Source organism: Calliphora vicina, chromosome 5, assembly GCF_958450345.1.
Source record: "Calliphora vicina chromosome 5, idCalVici1.1, whole genome shotgun sequence".
In the NCBI taxonomy this organism is placed as follows: domain Eukaryota; kingdom Metazoa; phylum Arthropoda; class Insecta; order Diptera; family Calliphoridae; genus Calliphora; species Calliphora vicina.
This window is the reverse complement of record NC_088784.1, coordinates 94060784-94086894: the sequence shown is the minus strand read 5'-3', so window position 1 is coordinate 94086894 and position 26111 is coordinate 94060784. Positions and strand designations below refer to the sequence as shown.

The 26111-nt window shown below is 29.6% G+C and overlaps 2 protein-coding genes across 2 annotated transcripts in view; one reads left to right on the top strand and one right to left on the bottom strand.

Moving 5' to 3' along the window:
* Positions 1 to 291: 291 nt before the first annotated feature.
* On the bottom strand, positions 292 to 1421 carry Cpr57A (Cuticular protein 57A). Its single transcript, XM_065513430.1, has 3 exons — positions 1236 to 1421; positions 754 to 1131; positions 292 to 650 (listed from the first exon to the last, which is right to left on the bottom strand). The coding sequence occupies exons 1-3, from the start codon at positions 1245 to 1247 to the stop codon at positions 465 to 467; spliced, it is 576 nt and encodes a 191-aa protein (XP_065369502.1). The 5' UTR covers positions 1248 to 1421; the 3' UTR covers positions 292 to 464.
* An 11793-nt stretch (positions 1422 to 13214) lies between these two features.
* Positions 13215 to 26111, top strand: part of LOC135959872 (antitrypsin-like) — a 64280-nt gene continuing 51383 nt past the window's right edge. The window contains exon 1 of the mRNA XM_065510986.1: positions 13215 to 13301. The gene's annotated coding sequence lies outside the window, so the exon portion shown is untranslated. The remainder of the gene's footprint in view (positions 13302 to 26111) is intronic.

The window sequence follows — 26111 nt, the reverse complement described above, 5'->3', positions numbered from 1 at the left end:
GGACTATTTATAATTTAAATTTCAGCTTTAATGGATTTTTGGCGAATTTTTAAAAAAAATATGATGTGAGCTAGGAGCTAGGAACCTCAACAACTGTAAACCAAATCGAAAACATCTCAGCTCCAACCATGTGAAAGTTGGTAACAATGTCTCCAATAGTTCCCGATATACCGAATTATTAAAAAAAAACTTTTCTAAACCACTGTGCTGTGGTTTAAAAATTAATTTTTTGATTGAAATTTAAAAAAAATTAAATAACTGTTGTTAAAAACAGTACTTGAACCTTAAGAATTGAATTTGATTTTTGTTATTTATTTAAATTATAGTATTTAATTAAAAATTATTTTAACAACTCTCCATTACACACATATATTTTTTTTTATTTTAACTACTTTTTGGCAAAGACAAACATATCAACAATAAATTCCATTTAACATTTTTTACACTTCTTCAATCATTTATCTTTAATAACTTTCGGGATGATATTGACCATCCTCTTCATGACCATGTTCAGAGTTGGCAGCCAGAACCAAACGATCATGTTCCTGTTGGGCACCAATAGCAGCATGTTCGGCAGCAATGCGATCGTATAAACTTAAATGTTTATGAGTGGCTCTGGCAACGGCTTCACTTTGGTTGGGGCTGTTGGCCTAAAAAAATAGATACAAATTTATGAGAAAAAAAGAGCAAAATAAAAGCTTTTATGTTTTTTTTTTCTTTTTCTAGAAGCTTTAATTTGCATGTAATATTTACCGTTGGATTGTGCACACCAGCAGCGTGTTCTTGCGCAATGCGATTGTATAAATTGAAATGTTTTTGTTTGGCTGCCTTAACGGCCTCACTGTCTTCGAGTTCATGGCTCAATTGTGGGTGGAAGCCATGTTCATCAGCCACATACTGAACTGTGCGTACTTGATTTTTGGGATCGACATAAGAGAAGGCACCACGTATAACACCAGAGCCGTCGGATACTTCAGTGTGTTGACGATCTACATGTCCGGGAGCACGACCAGCTTGATAACTGAACACATAGGGATTAGCAGGTCCCGACTTAGGTGTTGTATTCTCATGATGACCCACAATGTGTGATACATCCGCTACAGCTAAAGCCAAGCTTACTGATAGGAATATCTTTAAATGAAAATAAAAAATAATAATAATAATCACAATTATTTTATTGTTTTTATAACATGTTGCGGAACAAAATTTTTTATTAGCAGCCACAGTCAACTTACAATTGTTTTCATGTTGTTAGTTGTGTTTACAGTTTGATTGTTTTCGAAAAACTAATAAGTTTTTAAAAGGTTTGTTAAAGTATTTGCTGGCGAAAAAATGAAACAGCATACGTGAAGCTTAAATACAAATTTGATGTCTTTCAAAATACTTGTTGAACAAGTATTTGTCTGTCGTTTTGTGTTTTTAAATTTATACTTATTTTATTAGTTAGATTATTATATGAATTCAGTTTTTTTTTGCAGCTTATCAGTCATGTTTAAAATACGTCATGAGCAAAAAAGATCTTGGTTTTAACAAGCATTTCAAATTTAACACTAAAAGCTTTTCGCATAGAGAGCTTTTATTTGAAATTTGAAATGAAACGAGTTTGTAAGTGAATAACTTACACATGTTTGAGTACCTACAGCCATGACAGCACAAATAGCACAAATGGTATTGATTACACTTGTAACTGTGCTGTATGTATTGCATTTTTTAAACAATACAGTGGTTGACAATATAAGTATTAGCTTATAATAATAAAAAATACTTCATTGTATTGGAGGTATGACTTATAAATCCGGAATGATTTTTAAATTTTTAGCTTTTATTTAGAAACATTTGTAGAATATAAATTTATTCTAAGTATTGGTCATTGTTAGCTATGACCTTTTCCCATCTTTCTGGCAACATATGGATTCCGAGCCAAAAGAACTGATCATCTTTTGAGGCCAAGAACGAATCAAGCCAATATCGGATACTCTGTTCCAAAGTGAAGCGTTTCTGCATCGATATAAACCAATATTAGTCGGACGGGGCACGGTCTGGACTATAAAGCGGGTTAGGCAAAATTTTCCAACTTCATTCTAAGTAGTTTTTAACAGGTATTGGAACATCTGGCCGAGCATTGTTATTATGGAATATTACGATTTCATGTATGGCCGCATATTCGGGGCGCTTTTCGGTCAATGCTCGATTCAAACGAATAGTTACAGGTTCCCTGTGATTGTCTGGTCAGATTTCAGCAGCTCATAATAGATATGATAATTTTGTAATATTTTTGTAATGGATTAATTTTTTCTTGCAAGTAATGATTTGGTGGAAAAATGATTTTCTTTTATAGTTTTCAAGCATCATTTCGGACAAAATCGTCTTTCAAGGTCACCCGGCTTTCAATTCGTATAGTACCCAATTTTCCTACTTTTGTATGAATCTTGCTGCTTGCAAACATTTTGAAATTTCCGCTTGAATAGCTCCCAATGATTTTGCAAGCTCTTGTTGAGTTTTACAACAATCTTCATGGGGTAAGGCTTCCAATTCTTGGTCTTCAAACTTTTTTGTCTAGCCTGGGCGATCTTTGTATTCCGTGTCAAAATCAACACCTCTGAAATGCCCAAACCATCTCTCAAACGCACAGTGGTATACAAAAATAGGGAAATGAATCTCGGTTAGTGCGGTTTGAATGAAATTTCACATGAGCAAAGTGGAAGTGTTTTAGAGTTTAAATTTGGAATTTGGACCTCATGGGCCAAGGTAGGACACCTCGTGTATATTAAATTTTTAAAACGATCCTATTTCTTCGTTTGTCTTCCGATTTCCATCTCCTTGTCGAGTAGCTATAAAAAAATCTATGAATAGCTAACTTTATCTCAAAGATTTTAAATGAAAAAACGTGGACCTCATGGACAAAATTATATTTTTTACAATTTTGCCCATGGGGTCCACATTTCCTTCGGTGCTCGAAAAATACTTTGGAAGTAAACAGGAAACACATCAAGGTTTCTAAAACCGCTCTCCGTTTTCTAAGCCCTACTTAGGTGATTTTAGAACCAAAATTTAAATTTGGATAAAAAATAGGTAAAATTCCGAAGGGCCTAAGGGCCGCATATTCGAAAAACAGGAACTATTTTTATACCAATATGTTCTTCAAGAAAGTTCGTTTTTAATAAAAACAAGTAAGAGTTCTATATTCGGCTGTGCCGAATCTTATATACCCTTCACCAAATTATACTTCAAAATTTTAAATATTTTAAGGTAAACAAAATTTAACTTTTTTTCCAGTTTTTTTTAAATTTTTTGGAAAAAAAAATTTTCGATTGTTATTTTAAATTTTTTTTTTGAAAAAAAAAATTCGGGTTAAAATTTTTTTTTTCCGATTTTGACTCATTGTAGGTCCAACTTACTATGGCCTTATATACGTCGTTGCAAATGTCTTTGAAATATCTATCATTAGATATCCATATTGTCTATATTAATGTCTTAGTAATCCAGATATAGGTCAAAAATCGAGGTTGTCTTGGTTTTTTCCTCATATCTCAGCCATTTGTGGACCGATTTTGCTGATTTTAAATAGCAAAATTCTCGAAAGTATGTCTGACAGAATTATTGAAGATTTGGATCCCGAAGATATCTGGGGTCTTCAGAAAATTGATTTCAACAGACAGACGGACAGACAGACAGACGGACAGACAGACAGACGGACATGGCTTAATCGATTCTGCTATCTATAAGGATCCAGAATATATATCCTTTATAGGGTCGGAATATATATACTCTTCTCACGAAGGTGAAGGGTATAAAAAAGAGTTACGTCTCTTTTCGCTCAAAAAACAGCAAAAATCTACTGTTTTTAATTTTTAAATTGAAAATCGTTTATTTTTGGATCGATAATGGATATTACACTAAAATATTTTTTAATTTATTGGTAATTTAGTTGTCTAATTAACAAAAGAATTTCGAGTCCATTCTGTCCAAAAGTGCGACCTATATTTTAAAAATAGCTGACCAAGATATTCCAAAATTTTAAAAATTCAATTTTGAAATGCCTATAACTCGGATATTACAAGAGATAAATAGCACATGCTAGCATGTTTTTTTTTTTCAAGAATATAATAATCTTTGAAATTGGATTGAAAACAAAAAAAAAATGGCACGTGTTTAAATATTTGAGCCACCTAGCGCCACCCTGGAGAATTTTAATAACTTAAACTTATCCCGATCGGACCAGTCGTTTAGAAATGTCAGATTAATTTCCAAAATATTTTAATTCTGCCCCACTGTGCTTTAGTGAATGGTCATCCTCCTATCCTATATTCTTTTTATTTAAATTAACAGTCAACCGCGGTCTTTGAAATATGTTGCCATTCTATTATAACCGCATCTGATAGAGCTTCCTTTGTAGTATAATTTTTAGTATTTTGTGATCTATAATTTCAGATAATTAAGATCTGGCGATTGGGCAGGCCACTCCCAAAAAAAATTACCACTCGAATACAACCCAAGAGGTGAATTTAACATCACTGACGTTCTGTAATCTCCAAACTAGTGGCATATTTTCTTCAGCGTATGGAAAATCGTTAACATTAATATGTATCCAATGCTAGTCATAGTATAATTAACGATACGAATTCGATCCGATCGGAGGAGGACCTTGGCCTGATAAGAAGCCCTTATAATATTGCCACCGCCAAACTTGACTGTTTTATTTGTGTACTTCGATCTCCCATTATTGTCTCTTAAATTGTATTTGAAGTCATCCGAGAAGAGAGCAGCATACATTTCGGTCACGAGCAGTTTAAATGGATAAATTTTTTTTTGGAAAAATTGTGAATTTTTTAAATGTTTCTCCACATAATTTATGATAACTTAAAAAGGGTTAGTTCGATGTTCTTGAAGTAAACTTAGAAAAGTTCGAATTTACATAATCCGTTTATATATTGCGTTTTAATCGGATCAGTAATTTCGGAGTTATTATAACAAACTGAAGCAAAAAATATATTTTTTATGTGAAAATAGCAAATATTTTTGTTTTAAAAAAATCATGAAAAATCTAAAACGGCAGAAATTTTTCAGATTTATTGCTTTATCGAAAGGCCAAATGTAATAGGAACAAAATGAGATATCGATCATAAAAATCGATGGATTCTTTTTGAATTTATTCACAATTATGTGAATTCGCTCATTTTCACAAAATTTTACTTTTTTGTTTGATATAGATAAAATTGAGTAGTTAATGTTCTTCTTTCGAATGACTGAATTTTGAAAATGTTTTCCCCATACTATATACAAATTTTCACGTATATATTGCGTTTTAGTCGACTCAGTAGTTTCGGAGTTATAATAGCAAATTGAAGTAAAAAATATACTTTTATGTAAAAATATCCAATTTTTTTGTTTTAAAAAAATCATGAAAAATCGAAAACGGCAGAAATTGTTTATACTTATTGCTTTATCGCAAAGCCTTAGGTAATGGAAACAAAATGAGATATCTATCATAAAAATCGATGGACTCTTTTAGAATTTATTCACAATTAAGTGAATTCGCTCATTTTCACTAAATCGTATGTGCTTGCAAGCGTGTACTTTGAGTGTAAATTTTACATGTGTTTTGTTTTTGTTACAATAAAAAAATTTACACTTAAAGTACACGCTGGTAAGCACATACAATTTAGTGAAAATGAGCTAATTCACTTAATTGTGAATAAATTCGAAAACAGTCTATATAGAAAAATAACTTAATTACTGTTTCAGTATTATATATTGTATGAGATACCCTATTTTGTAGAGTATGAATAGTCTGGTTTATTTTTCTATGCACCCATTAATATTTAAGAGTGTCTAGCAAATTTTGGGAAAAACCCCCTTCTACGGTGTGCTACTTCCACTAACACGGCTGCCATACTAATTAGGCAAATTTTAAAAACAAATAATTCTTTAATTTGAATAGACACATTTTGATGAATCATCGTTATTTTCAGACAGTAGAGTGTAAACAAATACAAACAATTAAATAGTATTTGATTATTACATTGTCATTGCTAAGGTTTCTGTCTAGGCTAATCCTTATCATGGAATCAGATCAATTGTTGTATTTGAACTTCCCCTAGTATATAGTAGAATTCAATAAGCAGAAATCTCTAACTTACTTACTTACGTATTTAATCATATTATTTTGTTTAATTTTTATATAAAAGGTTATCAATCATGCCAGGCTGTTTATTTGGAAGCTGTGTGTTGAGAGGTTTTTTTTTTATTATTTATTTATTTTGTATGCATTAATCATTATTAAATCTAAATAATGAAAGAATGAAAAGTAACATCATTGTTTTCTAAGTCCAATACCTGTTCAAGTTTAACAACAAGCTTTATACGAATTCGTTTGGAATCAGTTCATCGTCATCTCTTGAAACGGACTAAATTGTTTAGCTTTAGGTGTTATTTATTGTTTTCTTCTTACTTTTTAATTCTTTAAACGTTTAAACAAAATTATTAACGAATTAATATGAAAATTTGTGTGATTTTATTAATCTGCTTAGCGCTGTTAACAACTTGTTATGCTGGTAATTAAAATTCAAGAATTGTCGGTGAAGTTTTTTTTATTTTTTGCACAATTAAAAATGATTTAAGTGCATATTTTGGGTTGTGTTTTTAAACTCTCGCTGAGTGATAATTTTTCTTTTGTAGATTGTGAAGTTTTTGGTTTGCTAATGAAGAAAGGTGAAGCCAAAACGGTGCCTGGTAAATGTAGTCAAGTTGTGTGTCAGGGCAATCGTTATGATGAATATGCCATAGAGGGGTAAATAGTGCTTGAATTTAGAGTCAAATTAATTTAAAATATTATTGATTTATATTTGTGAATATATTATTTTTAGCTGTCCAAATGCCTATGGTGCTAAAGATTGCAGTTTTGTGCCAGTGGATCTAACGAAACCGTATCCAAAATGCTGTCCACACTGGAAGTGCCCGGAAAAGAAATGATTGTTGTGTTTTTGTTATTGTTTTAATTTTTATTTTTACTATAGGTATTTTACATGTTATTAGAAGAGAATTTTAATAAAATTTTAAATAAGTGAAAATATGTACATGAAAAATGTTTTATATAGGTATAATATACTTAGTTTCTTTTAAAATTTAGAAGAGAATAGTCGATTAGGCTTTCAAGATGTTTAACAAGCCTGACTGTAAGGTCCATGTATAAACAGTTTTGTTATCAATAAGTTGTTTAAAAAATATATTTTTCAAAGGATTTGCCACAAAATTGTATAGACTTTTATATTTGAAAATGGCTGATCATTTACAAAATGTAGCTTGAATTTTTGCCACGATTCACACATTACTTATTTGTTTTAGATTAGACTACTATATGTTTTCTGACATCGATCAAGCGGCGCATAGTCCCCTTCTACCATAATGTTGCACAGTGGTATATAAAAAAAAGAAGAAAATAAATCTGTAACTTCTAAACGGTTGCTCCGATTTAAATGAAATTCCACATGCTCAAAGAGGAAGTATTGTCGATTTTAAGTTTTGAATTTTGCTACATTTGTATACCCTACACCACCATAGTGGGGAGGGTCTTATGCGTTTGTGCAGATGTTTGTAACGCCCAAAAATATTGGTCTAACACCCACCTTAAAGTATACCGATCGACTTAGAATCACTTTCTGAGTCGATTAAACGATGTCCGTCCGTCCGTCTGGCTGTCCATGTAAACCTTGTGCTCAGAGTACAGGTCGCAATTATGAAGATATTTCGATAAAATTCGGTACATATAAGGACCAAGGCTTTTGAAACTGGCTGAAATCGGTCCACTATTTATCCTAGCCCCCATACAAATGTCCTCTCGAAATTGGACTTTATCGGTCATAAATGTTCAATTTATATATGTATCTCCACAAATTTCGCTCCAAATAAGTTTTATATATACAAAATTCATGTCACCAAATTTTGTTACGATCAGTCCATAATTAGTCATAGATCCCATATAGGCCCGCTTCCGAAAATCACTTTAACGTGCATAAATCTCTTAAAAATGTTGGTATATATACAACATAAATAACTTTCATATATACATAGATTCTAATTTCATGGTGATCGGTCCATAATTGGTCATAGTTACCATATAAGGCCCACTTCCGAAAATCACACTCGGGCTTGACCGACCATACTTTCTTACCTGTTACAGTTTTAATTGTGTTATATTTTTAAAACGATCCTATTTCATCGTTTGTGTTCCGATTAGGATTTTTAATTCCCGACCGAATTTTTTAGATTCATTCCAAAGCCTTTGTTTAAACTGAAAAGTTAATTAATAACAGAATTTATACAAACTTTTAATGATTAAATTTTTGTTAAATCAAATCATTTACAAAATTAATCGAAAATATTGTCTTAAGCCTTTATGTAATAGATCTGAATTGAAGAACAATTTAATCATTTAATAAATTTTTGAAGCTATTTTGTTATGGCGACTGAGGCGACTGGAAACACTGGATCTGGCCAGATAACGAGCACTCATGTTGGACATTGCAGCAGCAATAACAACTTTAGTTTTAGTTTAGGTTAAGATTTTAATACTTTTTGTAAATTTCTAAAAAGAAAGATTCAATAAAGAAAAAAGGATAAAAAAAAATAAAAATTTTGTTATGGATTTGAAGAAGAAATTTAAAGAAATTAGAATGATTCAATAAGAAATAAATTCTATAAATAATGAATTCAATTTTTAAATTTTCATACGAAAAACCCAAAATAAATAATAATAAGCGGTCTATTATTGCCGAGATATAAGCAAAAAACTGTAAAAAACTTTTCACTGTTTTTTGGTGAAAAAAATATACATAGTTCTAATTTGTATCTATGTATTTTCGTCAGTTTTTAATTCCCGGGATTCCCGACCAAAAATCCCGGGAAATTTGCAAAATTCCCGGGAAATTTCTACCGGGAATTCCCGGGATAAAAACTTTAGTTCCGATTTCAAACAAATTAAATAGAATCTCCTTGTCGAGCACTACAAAAAACCTCGTCGTAGCTATCAATTATCAATTTATCCAGTTTTTTCATAACAGTGGATCCAAATATTTTCAGATTATCTCCATTTTTCCTATATTGGATTAACCATAAATGTATTTGTCAAATCGAAAAAGAATTGTTTAAAAGTAATGACTTAGTTAAAAGTTATATGCATTAAAAAAATTTTAAAAAAGTGATTTTTCGCTGATTTTTTGTGAAAAAATAACTTTATCTAAAAAAGTTATCTAAAAAATTTCTAAGAAGACGTATAAAGAATTTATAATTTTTAAAAAGCTAACTTTACATCAAATATTCTAAACGAAAAGAAAAATTTTTGATACTGTTCATCCAAAAAATTAATTTTTATACCCTACACCACCATAGTGGGGAGGGTATTATGCGTTTGTGCAGATGTTTGTAACGCCCAAAAATATTAGTCTAACACCCACCTTAAAGTATACCGATCGACTTAGAATCACTTTCTGAGTCATTAGGGTGGCCCTTAATTATAAAAATTTTGCCATTAAAAAATTACTTTTCCAATTTAATTTAAAAGAATAGAAATGTGTACGCAATTGTCGTTCTAATGAGATATAAAAACAGAAATTGGTCAAAAAATGTTAATCTTATTAAAAATTCGCCAGGCCATTAACGTGTCTCAGGCAACTAGCACAAGAAAGGTAGGAACAAAATTAACATATTTTGATAAATATTAAAATAAAAGCTCATTTTTACTTAAAATATGTCCATTTTTAATTGTGTATGAGCTTTTGTCTTCGTAGGATACCGTTAACCTATTCTTAGGTATGAACAAAAAAATAAAATTTTTTTAACGGTAGTTTCAAAACTCAATTTTAAAATTTTTAAAAATTTTGTTAAGAATATAATAGGGAATAAAAATGTGAAAAAGTTATAAAAATATCTCTTATAGTTTTTCCGTACCTGCGATTTAAATTTTTAAATTTTCGAGAAAAACCAATTATTTGGCAATTTTTTGGCGAATGAGCTCTATTTTCTTACTCTTATGAATTTTAAGCAAAACTTATTCAGAATATTATACTTCAGATAATTTTAAATATACTCTGAAAGTTTTACTAAAATCGGAAAACGTTAACCCTTAAATCGTGAAGGTCAAAGGTCAAATTTTTCAATATTTGGAATTTTTCATGGAGAGATAGCGAAATATTATATACTTTTGGGCCGATTTTGATGAAACTTAAGAAAAATATAACATAAACTCTAGGGTTTATGTTATATTGGAAATTAACGCTTAATGGCACTTGGGGTTAAAATGACCCCAAATTTTAACCCCAAGTGCTATATAGGGTTAATTTTAATTTTTCTGCTTTTTTTGTAAATACTAGGCTTTGTGTTATATTTTTGTTAAATTTCATCAAAATCGGCCCAAAAATATACAACATTTCGAATATTTCGAAATCTTTCCAAGAGAAATTCCAAATATTGAAAAATTGTACCTTTGACCTTCACGATTTAAGGGTTAGCGTTTTCCGATTTTAGTAAAACTTTCAGAGTATATTTAGAATTATCTGGACTATAATATTCTGAATAAGTTTTGCTTAAAATTCATAAGAGTAAGGAAATAGAGCTCATTCGCCAAATAATTCGTTTTTCTCGAAAATAGATGATCAAAAAATTCTGAAATTTGTTTAACAAAATTTTAAAAAATTTTAAAATGGAGTTTTGAAACTACCGTTAAAAAAATTTTATTTTTTTGTTCATACCTAAGAATAGGTTAACGGTATCCTACAAATACAAAAGCTCATACACAATTAATTATGGACATATTTTAATTAAAAATTAGCTTTTATTTTAATATTTATCAAAATATGTTCATTTTGTTCCTACCTTTCTTGTTCTAGTTGTCTGAGACACGTTAATGGCCTGGCGAATTTTTAATAACTTTAAAATTTTTTGACCAATGTATGTTTTTTATGTCTCATTAAAACGACAATTACGTACACATTTCGATTCTTTTAAATTAAATTGCAAAAGTAAATTTTGAATGGCAAAATCGGCTTGCCCAACCGATTTACCTAAAATTTTTTCAGGATGATTTTTTTACTAATGTTCACCAATCTGGAGGGTGAGAATGGCCAAAATCCAACTTTCGTTTATTAAGGGCCACCCTACTGTCCATGTAAACCTTGTGCGCAGAGTACAGGTCGCAATTTTGAAGATATTTCGATCAAATTTGGTACATATTACTTTTTCGGCCCAAGGACCGATCCTATTGAAACTGGCTGAAATCGGTCCATTATTTCACCTAGCCACCATACAAATGTCCCCTCGAAATTGGACTTTATCGATCGTAAATGTTTAATTTATCTATGTATCTACACAAATTTCGCTCCAAATAAGTTTTATATATACAAAATTCATGTCACCAAATTTTGTTACGATCGGTCCATAATTAGTCATAGCTCCCATATAGACCCGCTTCCGAAAATCACTTTAACGTGCATAAATCGCTTAAAAATGTTGGTATATACACAAAATTCAACATAAATAACTTTCATATAGACATAAATCACATGACCTAATTTCATGGTGATCGGTCTATAATTGGTCATAGCCCCCATATAAGTCCCACTTCCGAAAATCACTCACAAATATAAATTATTGATATTTTAAAAGAAAAATATTTTTAAATAGACTTTAGATAGCCCAATATGTTCTTAATTATTTTGTAAGAGGTTCCGATAACCACGACACTGGTATGGTTATTATAACCAAAAAACTAAAAATCCCATTTTTGGGATTTTTCAATACTTTTTTTGGAATTACGGGATTCATGATTACAAATTTCAAAATTTGTTTCTATTTTTCCAATTTCAATAGAAATGTCTATTTCAAATTTCATTAAAAAATAGCAACAAATAAAATTTAATTTCAATTTGAAAAATTCGACCATATATATAGTAAGTGGGACTTACAATCGGTCAAAATCGGAAAAATATATTTTAACCTGATTTTTTTTTTCACCCAAAAAAAAAATAAAAAACCAAAATTTTTTTTTTAAATTTAAAAAAAAAATTTTAATTTTAAATGTAGCTCTCTTACTTGTTTACCATAGGGCCTTTTCGGAAATGCATCACTGCGCTGCATTTAAAACTGATATTTTTACCCGATTTGGGGCAAAAAAAAAATGCACCAAAATCGGTGCGCATATAGTGATAGTGGGTAGTAAGATTCGGCATTTTCAGAAATAAATGTATTTATTATATTAAAAAATTAATATAGAAAAGAATTTAGGAAAATTATTTTTTAAATTACAATAAAAGCGGTCAAAAATAAACTATAATAAGACTGTCCAACAAATTGAGACTTTTTGATTGGAACATAATAGCGACCCTATAATTCTGAAATGCCATAATGAGTAGATAATTTTTGTAGAATAAACTTATCGTCCAGCAGGTCTGAATTTCTTTTTATAGTAGGTCAAAGTTTTAATTTTACACGCCACCTCGGAACTCATATTTTTTAAAAAAAATCGTCAAAAATCCATTTATGATTCGAATGAGCTGAAATTTAAAAAATTACTTAAGGAAATCTAAAAAAAAATGTAGGTTATCACTTTTAGGTCAAGAGTTATTTAGGTTTATTTATTATTTTTTTTTTTTTAATTTTGCTCGATCTATTTTTTGGAATATAGGGTCGTTATTCTGTTCCAAAAATGCCGTTGGATAGTGTAATTAAATTTAAATGTATTATTTATTTATATAGATTGTATGTGAAATAAGTATTTAATAAAAAAAAATCTTAGCCCTGTTCATTTAATTTTGTATGATTACCTGAATATATTTCCTAGAAACAATTTCGTCATTTCTTGGGGGATTATTTTAAATTTAGATCAACATCTGGCAACACCAGAAGTTTGTTTATATTTAACTTTTAACAGTGCTGCCTATTAGTTCGTTACTATTATATTTTAGTAAAATTTTTAAGTGGTTGAAATATTAAAATTTCGATTTCATAATAAAATTTCGATACATAATACTGTTGTGATGATATGTATAAAAAAATCTTAAGTGGCTTGTACTTTTTTCCAAAAAAATCCCCTTTATCTTGCGACATTTGATCGAAAACTACCCCTTTTTGTCACTTTTTAATAATACACAACGATAACACTGTCTAGTTTACTACAAATAGGAGTTTTTAAAAACACAATCTCAGTTGAGTTGTCAAACTCTTACAGTGTGTAATAAATAAGTTAAAAAGCCGAATTTCTTAAAACAAAATAAACATTTTATTTATTTTGAATTGTTGATCTTAAATTGGTAAGTGGAAGTTAATACTTACGAGTATATTAATATTATATAGATAAACAAACTACATATATTCGATTAATTAAAACAAATTATTTTAAATGATTTGTATGCAGAGGAACCAAAAGAATTTCTCAGATGTTTTGGCTCAATGATATCATAATTTCTTGTAGTTCTTGTTTTTGTACATACGTACGTGTGTGTGGCTCTTTTCGTTATTGTGAAGAGAAAACAAAAAACATAATTGTTGGGCCAATGGTCACAAATGTACTTTATTTGATACAAATATTTAGGTACTAAAGTGTTTAGTTTATAAAATACATACACATATGGGGAACAACGAAAAAATAATGTTTTTGATAGCAAAATAAATTTTAGAAATTATTCATACAATTTGTCATACAATTTTCCCAACAATATGCAATTAAATTTTGAATATTACAAACGCATATAATTTGATTCATTGCAAAAACAAATGATTAAAGTAGACATTGTTTTTAGGGGGAGTCACGGTAAAAAATTCATGACTAAATAGATTATTTCTTCGTATTGTGAAATTTGTGTGCTTATGCCCAATAAACAGTTGTTGAGAATACAAAGGGGACTTTTTTAAATGAACAATTAATAGGTCACAATCCAAAAATAGATAGCGGAGTCGATCTAGACATTTCTGTCTGTATGTTGAAATCAACTTTCCGTAGCCCCGAAATAACTAACAAACATTATTCCCAGTTCGGTTGCCATTTAAAATCGAACAAATCGGCCCACAAATGGCTAAGATATAAGGAAAACCAAACCAGGACAACCTCTATTTTTTACCTATTTTTTATCTCTATATGGATTTCTAAGTCATTGTTATGGACAATATGGATACCTAATGATAGATATTTCAGAGACCTTTGCAACAGTAAGTCGGACCAACAATGGGTCAAAATCGGGAAAAATATTTTTTAACCCGAATTTTTTTTTTCTTAAAAAACTTAATTTTTTGTTAATTGTTTTTCACTAATAAAATAATATTTAAAATTTAAAGTATAATTTGGTGAATTTGGCACAGCTGAATATAGCTCTCTTACTTGTTTACTTTACTAATGATATATATTTGAAAGTAGTTCTGTCCCATAATGGGTTAAAATCTGGAAAAAATAAATTTTTACTCAATAAAATTTGTTCAGCTAAAACAAACTTTGTTCCAAAATATATTTTCAATAATTGTTTTAAAGTAAACTTTGGTAAAGGTTATATAACATATGGCACGGCTGAATATGGCTCTCGTACTTGTTTTTAAACCAATTGTTTAAGAATCACATTTTTAGTAGCTATTGTAGATATTTTCGGCTCAAGGACTAAGTCTATTGACATTAGTTTAGATCGGTCCATAATCCATGATAAGATTTTAACCCTTATAAATGTCTTATTATCAAGTTAAAAAGGTCAAATTGAATTGATTTTTTTTTACCTAGCTGAGAGTAATGAAGGCCATATTCAACAATTAACTCAAACTGTATTTTAGTTATAAAAATTGTGTCATCTTTTACATGAATTTCAAGTACACAGAAAAAATAAATTCATAATTGGAATGAATTTTTTAATAAATATTATTAATCGAACATGACATTTTTAAAATTAATATGAAATGAATTTGACTCTGATTGCTTTTCTGCTATTATTATCTTTTTTTTGAAACCGAATATATATTTTTTATTTGGTTTTTAGTTTTGGTATACATATACAATATTTAGAGAATATATAACTGTCGAGTACGGTATGTCACGTACGATATTAAATTGTATTTAATATGAAATCATACAACAATTTTTTTTATTTAAATATGATGGATTGTGAAGGAAAAATATATAAAACGCCTATCGCAATTCTCATATATTCACATGTACCTCAAAATAACTTTCGTATAATGTCACGTACGATATACCCTTATTTCGCTTGATATTTTGGATATTTATACCCTACACCACCATAGTGGGGAGGGTGTTATGCGTTTAAGTATACCGATCGACTTCTGAGTCGATTAATTTTATTAATTTTATGGTGATCGGTACATAATTGGTCATAGCTCCCATATAAGGCCCACTTCCGAAAATCACTTACGAATATAAATTATTGATATTTTAAAAGAAAAATATTTTTACTCATTTACTTGGTGTAGGGTATTATATGGTCGGGCTTGACCGACCATACTTTCTTACTTGTTTAAATATAGTTCCCTCTGAATGGAACATAAAGAAAATTTATTATTATTTTTCAGATACTCTTATTTTTACAAAATCTATCCCACTATATTGGCATACAAATGTCACGTACGATGACACGGATTTGTCCATATATAACATCCATTAACATTAAAACATTTAATTTTCTTAAAAAAATGCGGTCAATTTCAATTTTGTAGCTAAAAATCATAAAAAAATAAAATATTGTCCAAGGAAAATTTCAAACATTTTTAAACAACATAAAAATTTAAATAAAAACTTAAATATTTTTTTAAATTTGTATACCCTACACCACCTTAGTGGGGAGGCTAACACCCACCTTAGAGTATACCGATCGACTTAGAATCAGTTTCTGAGTCGATTAAACGATGTCCGTCTGGCTGTCCATGTATACCTTGTGCGCAGAGTGCAGGTCGACAAAATTTGGTACATATTATTTTTTCGGCCCAAGGACCAAGCCTATTGAAACTGGCTGAAATCGGTCCATTATTTCACCTAGCCCCCATACAAATGTCCTTCCGAAATTGGACTTTATCGGTCATAAATGTTTAATTTATATATGTATCTCCACAAATTGCGCTCCAAATAAGTTTTATATATACAAAATTCATGTCACCAAATTTTGTTACGATCGGTCCATAATTAGTCATAGCTCCCATATAGACCCGTTTTCGAAAATCACTTTAACGTGCATAAATCGCTTAAAAATTTTGGTATATACACAAAATTCAACACATTTATCTTTTATATAGACATAAATCACACGACTTAATTTCATGGTGATCGGTCCGTAATTGGTCATAGCTCCCATATATAAATTATTAAAATTTTAAAAGAAAAATGTTTTTGCTCTTTTACTTAGTGTAGGGTATTATATGGTCGGGTCTGACCGACCATATAATACCCAAAAAGCAGTACAATCTTCTTTTAAATCGTGAGTAATAAATACATAATTTTATTTTAATAATTTAGTACTTTCAATATAAACGAAAGTACCATTTCAATATACCATGCCTGACGACGTGTACAAAACCTGTTGAGTGAGTGAGAGAGAGAGAGAAGTCAGACATAAAATAATATAAATAAACATACGAAAGAGTTGCCATATAATAAAAACTTTTTACTAAAAATCGTATATTTTCACAAAATAAAAATAGTTTTATTGTTTATATTGAAACAAAAAAATTAATAAAGTTTTTAATATCTAGACAATTTTTCTTTTTTAAAAGAAACAAAATTTTGTATTTTGAAATTTTTATTAATATTGTTGTACTTGGTGTAGGGTGTTGTATATTCGAGCTTGGTGTCAAATGACATCTTTCATTTTGCTTGATACCAAAATACTACAATATTTTAAACCAAAATATACTTTTATAACCTAAAAAATATCCATAAATATTTCATATTATATTTCGATTTTGAAAGTATTGAATATGTACTATATGTCTTCTATAAAATTAAAATGCAAGTGTTAAAATTCGCGAACCTATTATGAAAAAATATTTTAAATATTAAACTTAAGTATCGTTGTATAGACCAAGAAAATGGCTTTCGTGTCATAGGGAAACAATTTTTTAAAATAATTTTAATCATATTCTACAAAATTTTTGATTTCCTTATACGAGTATATTGAATTTAATGAATTTAGTTTTCTAGAAAAACATGATTTCTTAAAGCTAATTTTTATTATTAAGGGAAATGACACATTTTCATAGAAAGCGTTGAAATATGATTCAATTTAAACCAAAATAGATTTCTGATTAAGTCAATTAGTTTTATCACAATCTTTTAATAAATATGTTGATTAAGAAATCAATAATATGAAATTTGCGATAAATAAAGAAAAAAAAATTTTTACTTTTAAAAATACATTGCAACTATTAGCTATTAAAACCACAATTGGAAAATATGCTAAATAAAGCATAGTACTCTGAACGTTACCACTTAAAAATGTATATGAGTAGCCGCAGAACAAAAGGTACTTTTTTGCACATATCAAATTTTTGGGAAAATGAGTTTTATTTATTTCGCCCCCTTAAAAAACTGCATGAACCTGGAAATGGTAGCAAGTTTCTTACTTATCAATAGAATCAACACATTAAATGCCATAAATCACCACATTAAATGTTAAGGATGTTTGATATAAAACCATTTTAATATTGGAAAATAAAATATAAAAATATAAAAAAATTTTGATAAGATGTGAAAAAGTACGTTTTCTTCTGCGGCTCCTCATATATGGTTTTTGCAATGAACAATGAATTGCTTTTCTATGAAATTTGGTAAAATTGTATAACAATAAAATGCCATAAATAAAGGGTATTCCAATAGGGACTTTGACAGTTAATGGCGGCCATATTGTTGAAGATACAAATGTGGAAATTGCTGTCATTTATTCAGTTTGTATTGCCAATTCACCATCAACGGATATAGCTTTCAACAACACGTGCAAATGATAAAATTGGTTCGACAAATTTTTATCAAAAAATCATCTTCAGCATTGATGGCCATTTCTGGATGATTGGGTATATCAACAAACAAAATGGTAAAATTTGGGACGATACCATGCACATGAGATCCAAGAGCGTCAAATGCATACCGAAAAAGTCACTGTTTGGTATTTATTTTGGATCCATATTTGTTTGAGAACGACGTGGGCCAAGTCAACACCATCAACTGCAAGTGCTATAGGTCGATGATTACCAACTTCTGTTGTTCTGAATTGGATGATATGGATATGTGGTTTCAACAGGAGGTCGCTAAGTGCCACACAGGAATTGGGAATTCTGCACGAGCAATTTGAGGGCATGGTCATCTTGCGTCTTCTTTAGACAGTTTTCATATAGAAAATTGTCTTGTTTTATATAGAAGACTATATAGAAGGACTGTCCTCTTTAGAGACAGTTTTCATATAGAAAACTGTCCTCTTTAGAGACTGTTTTCATATAGAAAACTGTTCTCTTTAGAGACTGTTTTCATATAGAAAACTGTCCTCTTTAGAGACAGTTTTCATATAGAAAACTGTCCTCTTTAGAGACTGTTTTCATATAGAAAACTGTTCTCTTTAGAGACTGTTTTCATATAGAAAACTGTCTTCTTTAGATACAGTTTTCATATAGAAAACTGTCCTCTTTAGAAACAGTTTTCATATAGAAAACTGTCCTCTTTAGAAACAGTTTTCATATAGAAAATTATATTCTTTAGAGACGGTTTTCATATAGAAAACTGTCTTCTTTAGTGACAGTTTTCATATGGATGTGGTTTCAACAGAAGGGCGCTATGTGCACGAGCGATTTGAGGGCATGGTCATTATGGTGGCCCTTAATACACGAAAGTTGGATTTTGGCCATTCTCACCCCCAGTTTGGTGAACATTAGTAAAAAAATCATCCTGAAAAATTTTAGGTAAATCGGTTTTGAGATGCATTTACAAGTGGGAAAAAATGAATTTTTTTCAGTTTTTGTAAAAATTTTGCCATTAAAAAATTACTTTTGCAATTCAATTTACAAGAATAGAAATGTGTACGTAATTTCGTTCTAATGAGACATAAAAAACTAAAATTGGTCAAAAAATGTTAAAGTTATTAAAAATTCGCCAGGTCATTAATATGTCTCAGGCAACTGGAACAATAAATGTATGAACAAAATTAACATATTTTGATAAATATTAAAATAAAAGCTCATTTTTACTTAAAATATATTCATATTTACTTGTATATGAGATTTTGTCTTCGTAGGATACCGTTAACCTATTCGCAGGTATGACCAAAAAAATAAAATTGTTTTAACGGCAGTTTCAAAACTCCATTTTCAAATTTTTATAAATTTTATTAAACAAATTTCAGAATTTTTTGATCATCTCATTGGGATTTATTGAGAACATAATAGGGAATAAAAATATGAAAAAATTATGAAAATATCTCTTATAGTTTTTCTGTACCTGCGATTTAAATTTAGAAATTTTCGAGAAAAACCAATTATTTGGCCATTTTTTGGTGAATGAGTCCCATTTCCTTACTTTTATGAATTTTAAGTAAAACCTATTCAGACTATTATAGTCCAGATAATTCTAAATATACTCTGAAAGTTTTACTAAAATTGGAAAATGTTAAACCTTAAATCGTGAAGGTCAAAAGTCAAATTTTTCAATATTTGGAATTTCCCTTGGAAAGATAGCGAAATGTTGTATATTTTTGGGCCGATTTTGATGAAACTTAAGAAAAATAGTTTTGAAACTGCCGTTAAAAAAATTTTATTTTTTTGGAAGACAAAATCTCATATACAAGTAAATATGAATATATTTAAAGATAGGAACTGCTAAGTAGAGATTTAAAAAAACTAACAAAAACATTTTTAAGGTCTAAAATTTTATAAAAAAAAGTAATTATGAATTATTTATAACTTAGTCAGCCTTAACTTTAACCATGCCAAAAAAAAGCTGATATTTTTCATGCAATAAACTCATTAGTGTATATAATGAAGTATAGCAAACATTAATACAGGAAAATAAACTTTTAGAAACTCCAACTTAACTTATAAACCCAAAAAGTCTACAAATTCTTCCTGTATTTTCTATGTTGAAAGAATTATCAGTAACTAGCTCGATCTATAAATGGAGAATAAGCGAAAGCCGGTTAAAAAAGAATCAGATTTTCCTATTCTAGTAAATTTTATTATTCAATTAATCGCAAGATACCTAATTTCAAGTAATTTAAAATATATATTTACCTAGGAAAGTCTTTATTAGTTCAACAATTAGTTCTAGAATGCATGCGTAGAGCCAGTTCTCTTTCTAGTTTGGCGTTGCGACTAATGATTTTTGTATGAAATTGTCATCTGCACAACAAGTTCAATGGAAGCGCAATGAAGCCATTACCTCTTCCTAAGAACGATTACGAAGCCAATTCTCAAATCAATGAAATGTTCACCTTCGGAACTAGTTCAACGGAAGCGATATATAACTAACATACCTTCATAAGGACGGTTCTAGAACTAGTTCTTCTACCATTGTTATACCCTACACCACAATAGTGGGGAGGGTATAATGCGTTTGTGCAGATGTTTGTAACGCCCAAAAATATTAGTGTAACACCCACCTTAAAGTATACCAATCGACTTAGAATCACTTTCTGAGTCGATTAAGATATTTCGATCAAATTCGGTACATATTATTTTTTCGTCTCAAGGACCAAGCCTATTGAAACTGGTTGAAATCGATCCATTATTTCACCTAGCCCCCATACAAATGTCCTCCCGAAATTGGACTTTATCGGTCATAAATGTTTAATTTATATATGTATCTCCACAAATTCAGCTCCAAATAAGTTTTATATATACAAAATTCATGTCACCAAATTTTGTTACGATCGGTCCATAATTAGTCATAGCTCCCATATAGACACGCTTCCGAAAATCACTTTAACGTGCATAAATCGCTTAAAAATGTTGGAATACACACAAAATTCAACATAGTTAACTTTAATATAGACATAAATCACACCTAATTTCATGGTGATCGGTCCATAATTGGTCATAGCCCCCATATAAGGCCCACTTCCAAAAATCACTCAAAAATATAAATTATTGAAATTTTAAAAGAAACATTTTTTTTGCTCTTTTACTTAGTGTAGGGTATTATCAAGCCCGACCATACTTTCTTACTTTTTTTTATTTGAAATTGTCATGGAACTAGTTCTGAGAGTTAAGGACATTTTTGTTTGTTTTGTTATAAATAAATTTGTTTTAAAAGGTTATTTATCAATTTGTTGATCTATTGAACGTTTGTTGCATTCTTAAAAATTATTTTGAAAGTTGTTATTGGTTCCATGGATATCTGTCGGAACTAGTTTGTGTTCTATAGAACTAGTGCAGAACCAATTTCTATATATTACTAAAGAACTAATTCCTATTTAACTCTAGAGAATTTCTTAAGAATCACCATATTGTTTTTTTCTAGTAGTTGCGATATCACTAGTTCTATATACGTTATCAAAGAATATGTGATTTTGAAACAAGTTCTTAAAATTTTCCTGGGCATTTGAAATTATGCAGAAATTATTTATTTTTTCAAAAGCAACTAATGCTAGGGCCTTATTTTTATATTTATTTGTAATTAAAAAAAAGCTTTAAAAAGCTCATTTTAACGCATTTTGTAATCAAAATATTGACAATAAACTTATGAGAAATTTTCAATTATACGCAAACAAACAATAAAAATAGATTATTAGCAAAAATGTGGAGAATTCCCTAAGAATACAGTACAAATAAACTTACATATTATCTGAATACATCATAGTAAGCAAATTCCATTTGAAAATATGGGTGAATTCCAAAATTTATGTATGCAATGCAACCTTAAAAAGTCGAGCGATTCTTTACATTTGTTTTTCTTAAAAAAACAAATTATTCAATTAGTTTTATATTACAAAATACTATATGGATGATATAAAGTACTATTTGCAGTTACCAACTCGGATACCTAAGTGAGAAAATACCGCATATCGAGACTAAAATACCAGTGCATAAAAATTGTATAGGACAGTGTAAAATATACTGTTGAAGAAATAAGTTCTAATAGATAAATATAACAAATATTCAAATTAAGTGAACATTTTCTATATTACATACAGTAAGGCTAAAAATTATGGTGAAATTAAAATCACTTTATGATACTTTATAAAAAAAATTAATTAAAATTTACTAAAAAATATTGTATTGTTTTTGTGCTGATATAAAACGTTCAAATCTATAGCAGAATTAAATTAAAATATAATCCTGATTTATAACCGACAAAAAAAATTGATTTTGTCTTCCCGTTTGAAATATTTGTTGATCAAAAATGTTTGGTATTGAAAATGGGCAAAATCGGTCAAGTAGAACCATAGTTGTAGACCAAAGTGTGAAACAACCTCCAAAAAACTTGATATTTTTTAAAACTTTTTTTCCAGCTAATAACTGAAATTAGTTCTATTATAAAAGAGAAAATTGTGTAGAAAATGGTAAGACCATGATATGGCTCTACTTTTCTTGTTAATGAAATAGTGATCATTATAAAATTTGGTATTGAAAATAAGCAAAATCTGATACAAATAAATGTTTATATACAAAATGTAAAAGAATCGGTTTCAGTACTATATTGGTGTTGAGTTCGTATTAAAATATCGTAAGAAACTTTGGAACTTATATAGATCGGAAGATCTTTTAATCAATGGATTAATAACTTTTGCCATTGTCTGCAATTAAATACCGAAATTCCTAAAATGAAGAAAATATGTTACGAAAATTAAGTTCCTTCCTGAAAGAGGCAGCAGTGACATTATTTACAGTGTGATATCTTACTAGCTAATAGTGAATTTAAATAATATATACTGCCTTTTAAAAATATTGGATGTATAACTTAAAAATGCGGGATTTTTTCAAATTTGTAACTTTTATTTTGAAACATATAAATTTATTGAAATTATTAGCCATAGAGAATTATACATAGAGACGAGACACTCCGATTTGTCAAACAAAAATACAACAAATCATATGTCTGATACAAAAACAAAATACATTGACTAGCATGTATTTTGTTGTTGCCAGAGATAGGTTTTTGACAACAGACTTAGGTTTCTGACAATTACGTCTCGTCTCTATGTTACCCTATGTTATTAGCTATAACTCTTCCCATCTTTCTGGCAACATATGGATTCCACGGCAAAATAACTGCTCATTTTATGAGGCCCAGAACGAATCAAGACAATATCGGATACTATGTTCTAAAGTTAAGCGTATCCCAGAGAGAGCGATCTTCATCGATCGAAACAAGTAGGACGGGGCAAGGCCTGGACTATAAAGCGGGTGAGACAAAACTAAAAACAAATTCTAAATACTTTTTTATAATTATTGCAAAATGTGGCCGAGCGTTGTAATAATGAAATATTACGGTTTCGGGTATGGTGGGATATTTAGCTTTGGTGTCGATTCGGCTGGTTGGCCGGACTTTACATACGATCTCTTAAGCTTCAGGTTATTGTAAAGGATCCAAAACTGATTTTCTTTAATAGCGTTCAAACATCATTTCGGACATGCAAAATCGTCTTTGAAGGTCTCTCGGCTTCAATTCGTATGGTACCCAATTTAACCGCTTTTGGATAAATCCTGCTTCCAATAATTTTGCAAGATCTAATTGAGTTTGATAACATTCTTCATGGAGTAATGCCTCCAATTCTGGGTCTTCAAACTTTTTTGGCGGTCTTGGGCGATCTTTGTCTTCTGTGTCAAAATCACGACTTCTGAACCGCACAAACAATCTCTCGCCCGTTGAAGCCGGTAGAACACATTCACCATAATCTCTGGTAAGCAATCGGTGTGCTTCAGCGGCACTTTTTTCAAATTAAAGAAGTAAAGCATAACTTCCCGAATATGACGCTATATGGGCACTAGAGTGCTCCAAGATTGTATGGACGAAAAAAACTTTCTAGGTACAGGCCGTCCCCCGCTCTAGAATTGTTCTATGTATTGTAGAAACACGTTGTGTAAAATATTAGGATGATAGGATAACCTTAACTGGTGGCGCAACGACGCTGAAGTTTTGAGGTGCATTTACAAGGGGAAAATATGCAATTTTTTCAGTTTTTGTAAAAATTTTGCCATTAAATAATGACTTTTACAATTTAATTTAAAAGAATCGAAATGTACACGTAATTGTCGTTATAATAAGATATAAAAGACAAAAATTGGTGAAAAAATGTTAAAGTTATTAAAAAATCGCCAGGCCATTAACGTGCCTCAGGCCACTAGAACAAGAAATTTATGAACAAAATTAACATATTTTGAGAAATATTAAAATAAAAGCTTATTTTTACTTAAAATATATCCATATTTACTTGTATATGAGTTTTTGTCCTCGTAGGATACCGTTAACCTATTCGCAGGTATGACCAAAAAAATTAAATTTTTTTAACGGCAGTTTCAAAACTCCAATTTCAAATTTTTAAAAATTTTGTTAAACAAATTTCAAAATTTTTTGATCATCACATGGGGATTTATTGACAACATAATAGGGAATATAAATGTGAAAAAAGTATGTCAATACCTCCTATAGTTTTTCCGTACCTGCGATATAAATTTTGCGATTTTCGAGAAAAACTAATTTTTTGGCCATATTTTGGGGAATGACCAGAATTTCCTTACTGTAATGATTTTTAAGTAAAAGCTATTCAGAATAATATAGTCCAGGTAATTTTAAATATAGTCTGAAAGTTTTACTAAAATCGGAAAACTTTAACCCTTAAATCGTGAAGGTCAAAGGTCAATTTTTTCAATATTTGGAATTTCTCATGGAAAGATAGCGAAATATTATATATTTTTGAGCCGATTTTGATGAAACTTAAGAAAAATATAAAATGAAGTCTAGTATTCACAATAACAGTACAAAAATGGAAATTAACCCTTAATAGCACTTGGGGTCCAAATGACCCTCAACTTTTAAAATCACGAAAAACACATTCATTTTGACCCCAAGTACTCTTATGGGTTAATTTCCATTTTTGTACTGTTATTGTGAATACTAGACTTCATTTTATATTTTTCTTAAGTTTCATCAAAATCGGCCCAAAAATATATAATATTTCGCTATCTTTCCATGAGAAATTCCAAATATTGAAAAAATTTACCTTTGACCTTCACGATTTAAGGGTTAAAGTTTTCCGATTTTAGTAAAACTTTCAGACTATATTTAAAATTACCTGGACTATATTATTCTGAATAGCTTTTACTTAAAAATCATTACAGTAAGGAAATTCTGGTCATTCCCCAAAATATGGCCAAAAAATTAGTTTTTCTCGAAAATCGCAAAATTTATATCGCAGGTACGGAAAAACTATAGGAGGTATAGACATACTTTTTTCACATTTTTATTCCCTATTATGTTGTCAACAAATCCCCTTGTGATGATCAACAAATTTTGAAATTTGTTTAACAAAATTTTTAAAAATTTGAAATTGGAGTTTTGAAACTGCCGTTAAAAAAATTTAATTTTTTTGGTCATACCTGCGAATAGGTTAACGGTATCCTACGAGGACAAAAACTCATATACAAGTAAATATGGATATATTTTAAGTAAAAATAAGCTTTTATTTTAATATTTCTCAAAATATGTTAATTTTGTTCATAAATTTCTTGTTCTAGTGGCCTGAGACACGTTAATGGCCTGGCGATTTTTTAATAACTTTAACATTTTTTCACCAATTTTTGTCTTTTATATCTTATTATAACGACAATTACGTGTACATTTCGATTCTTTTAAATTAAATTGTAAAAGTCATTATTTAATGGCAAAATTTTTACAAAAACTGAAAAAATTGCATATTTTCCCCTTGTAAATGCACCTCAAAACTTCAGCGTCGTTGCGCCACCAGTTAACGTTATCCTATCATCCTAATATTTTACACAATGTGTTTCTACAATACATAGAACAATTCTAGATGGGGGGACGGTCAAAATTCGCAATTTTATTTTTTTGGAGCACTCTAATGGGCACACAATTCAACATTTTCGAAGCAAAACTACTTGTTTACACTATAATGTTCAATAACTAAGTGAGAATA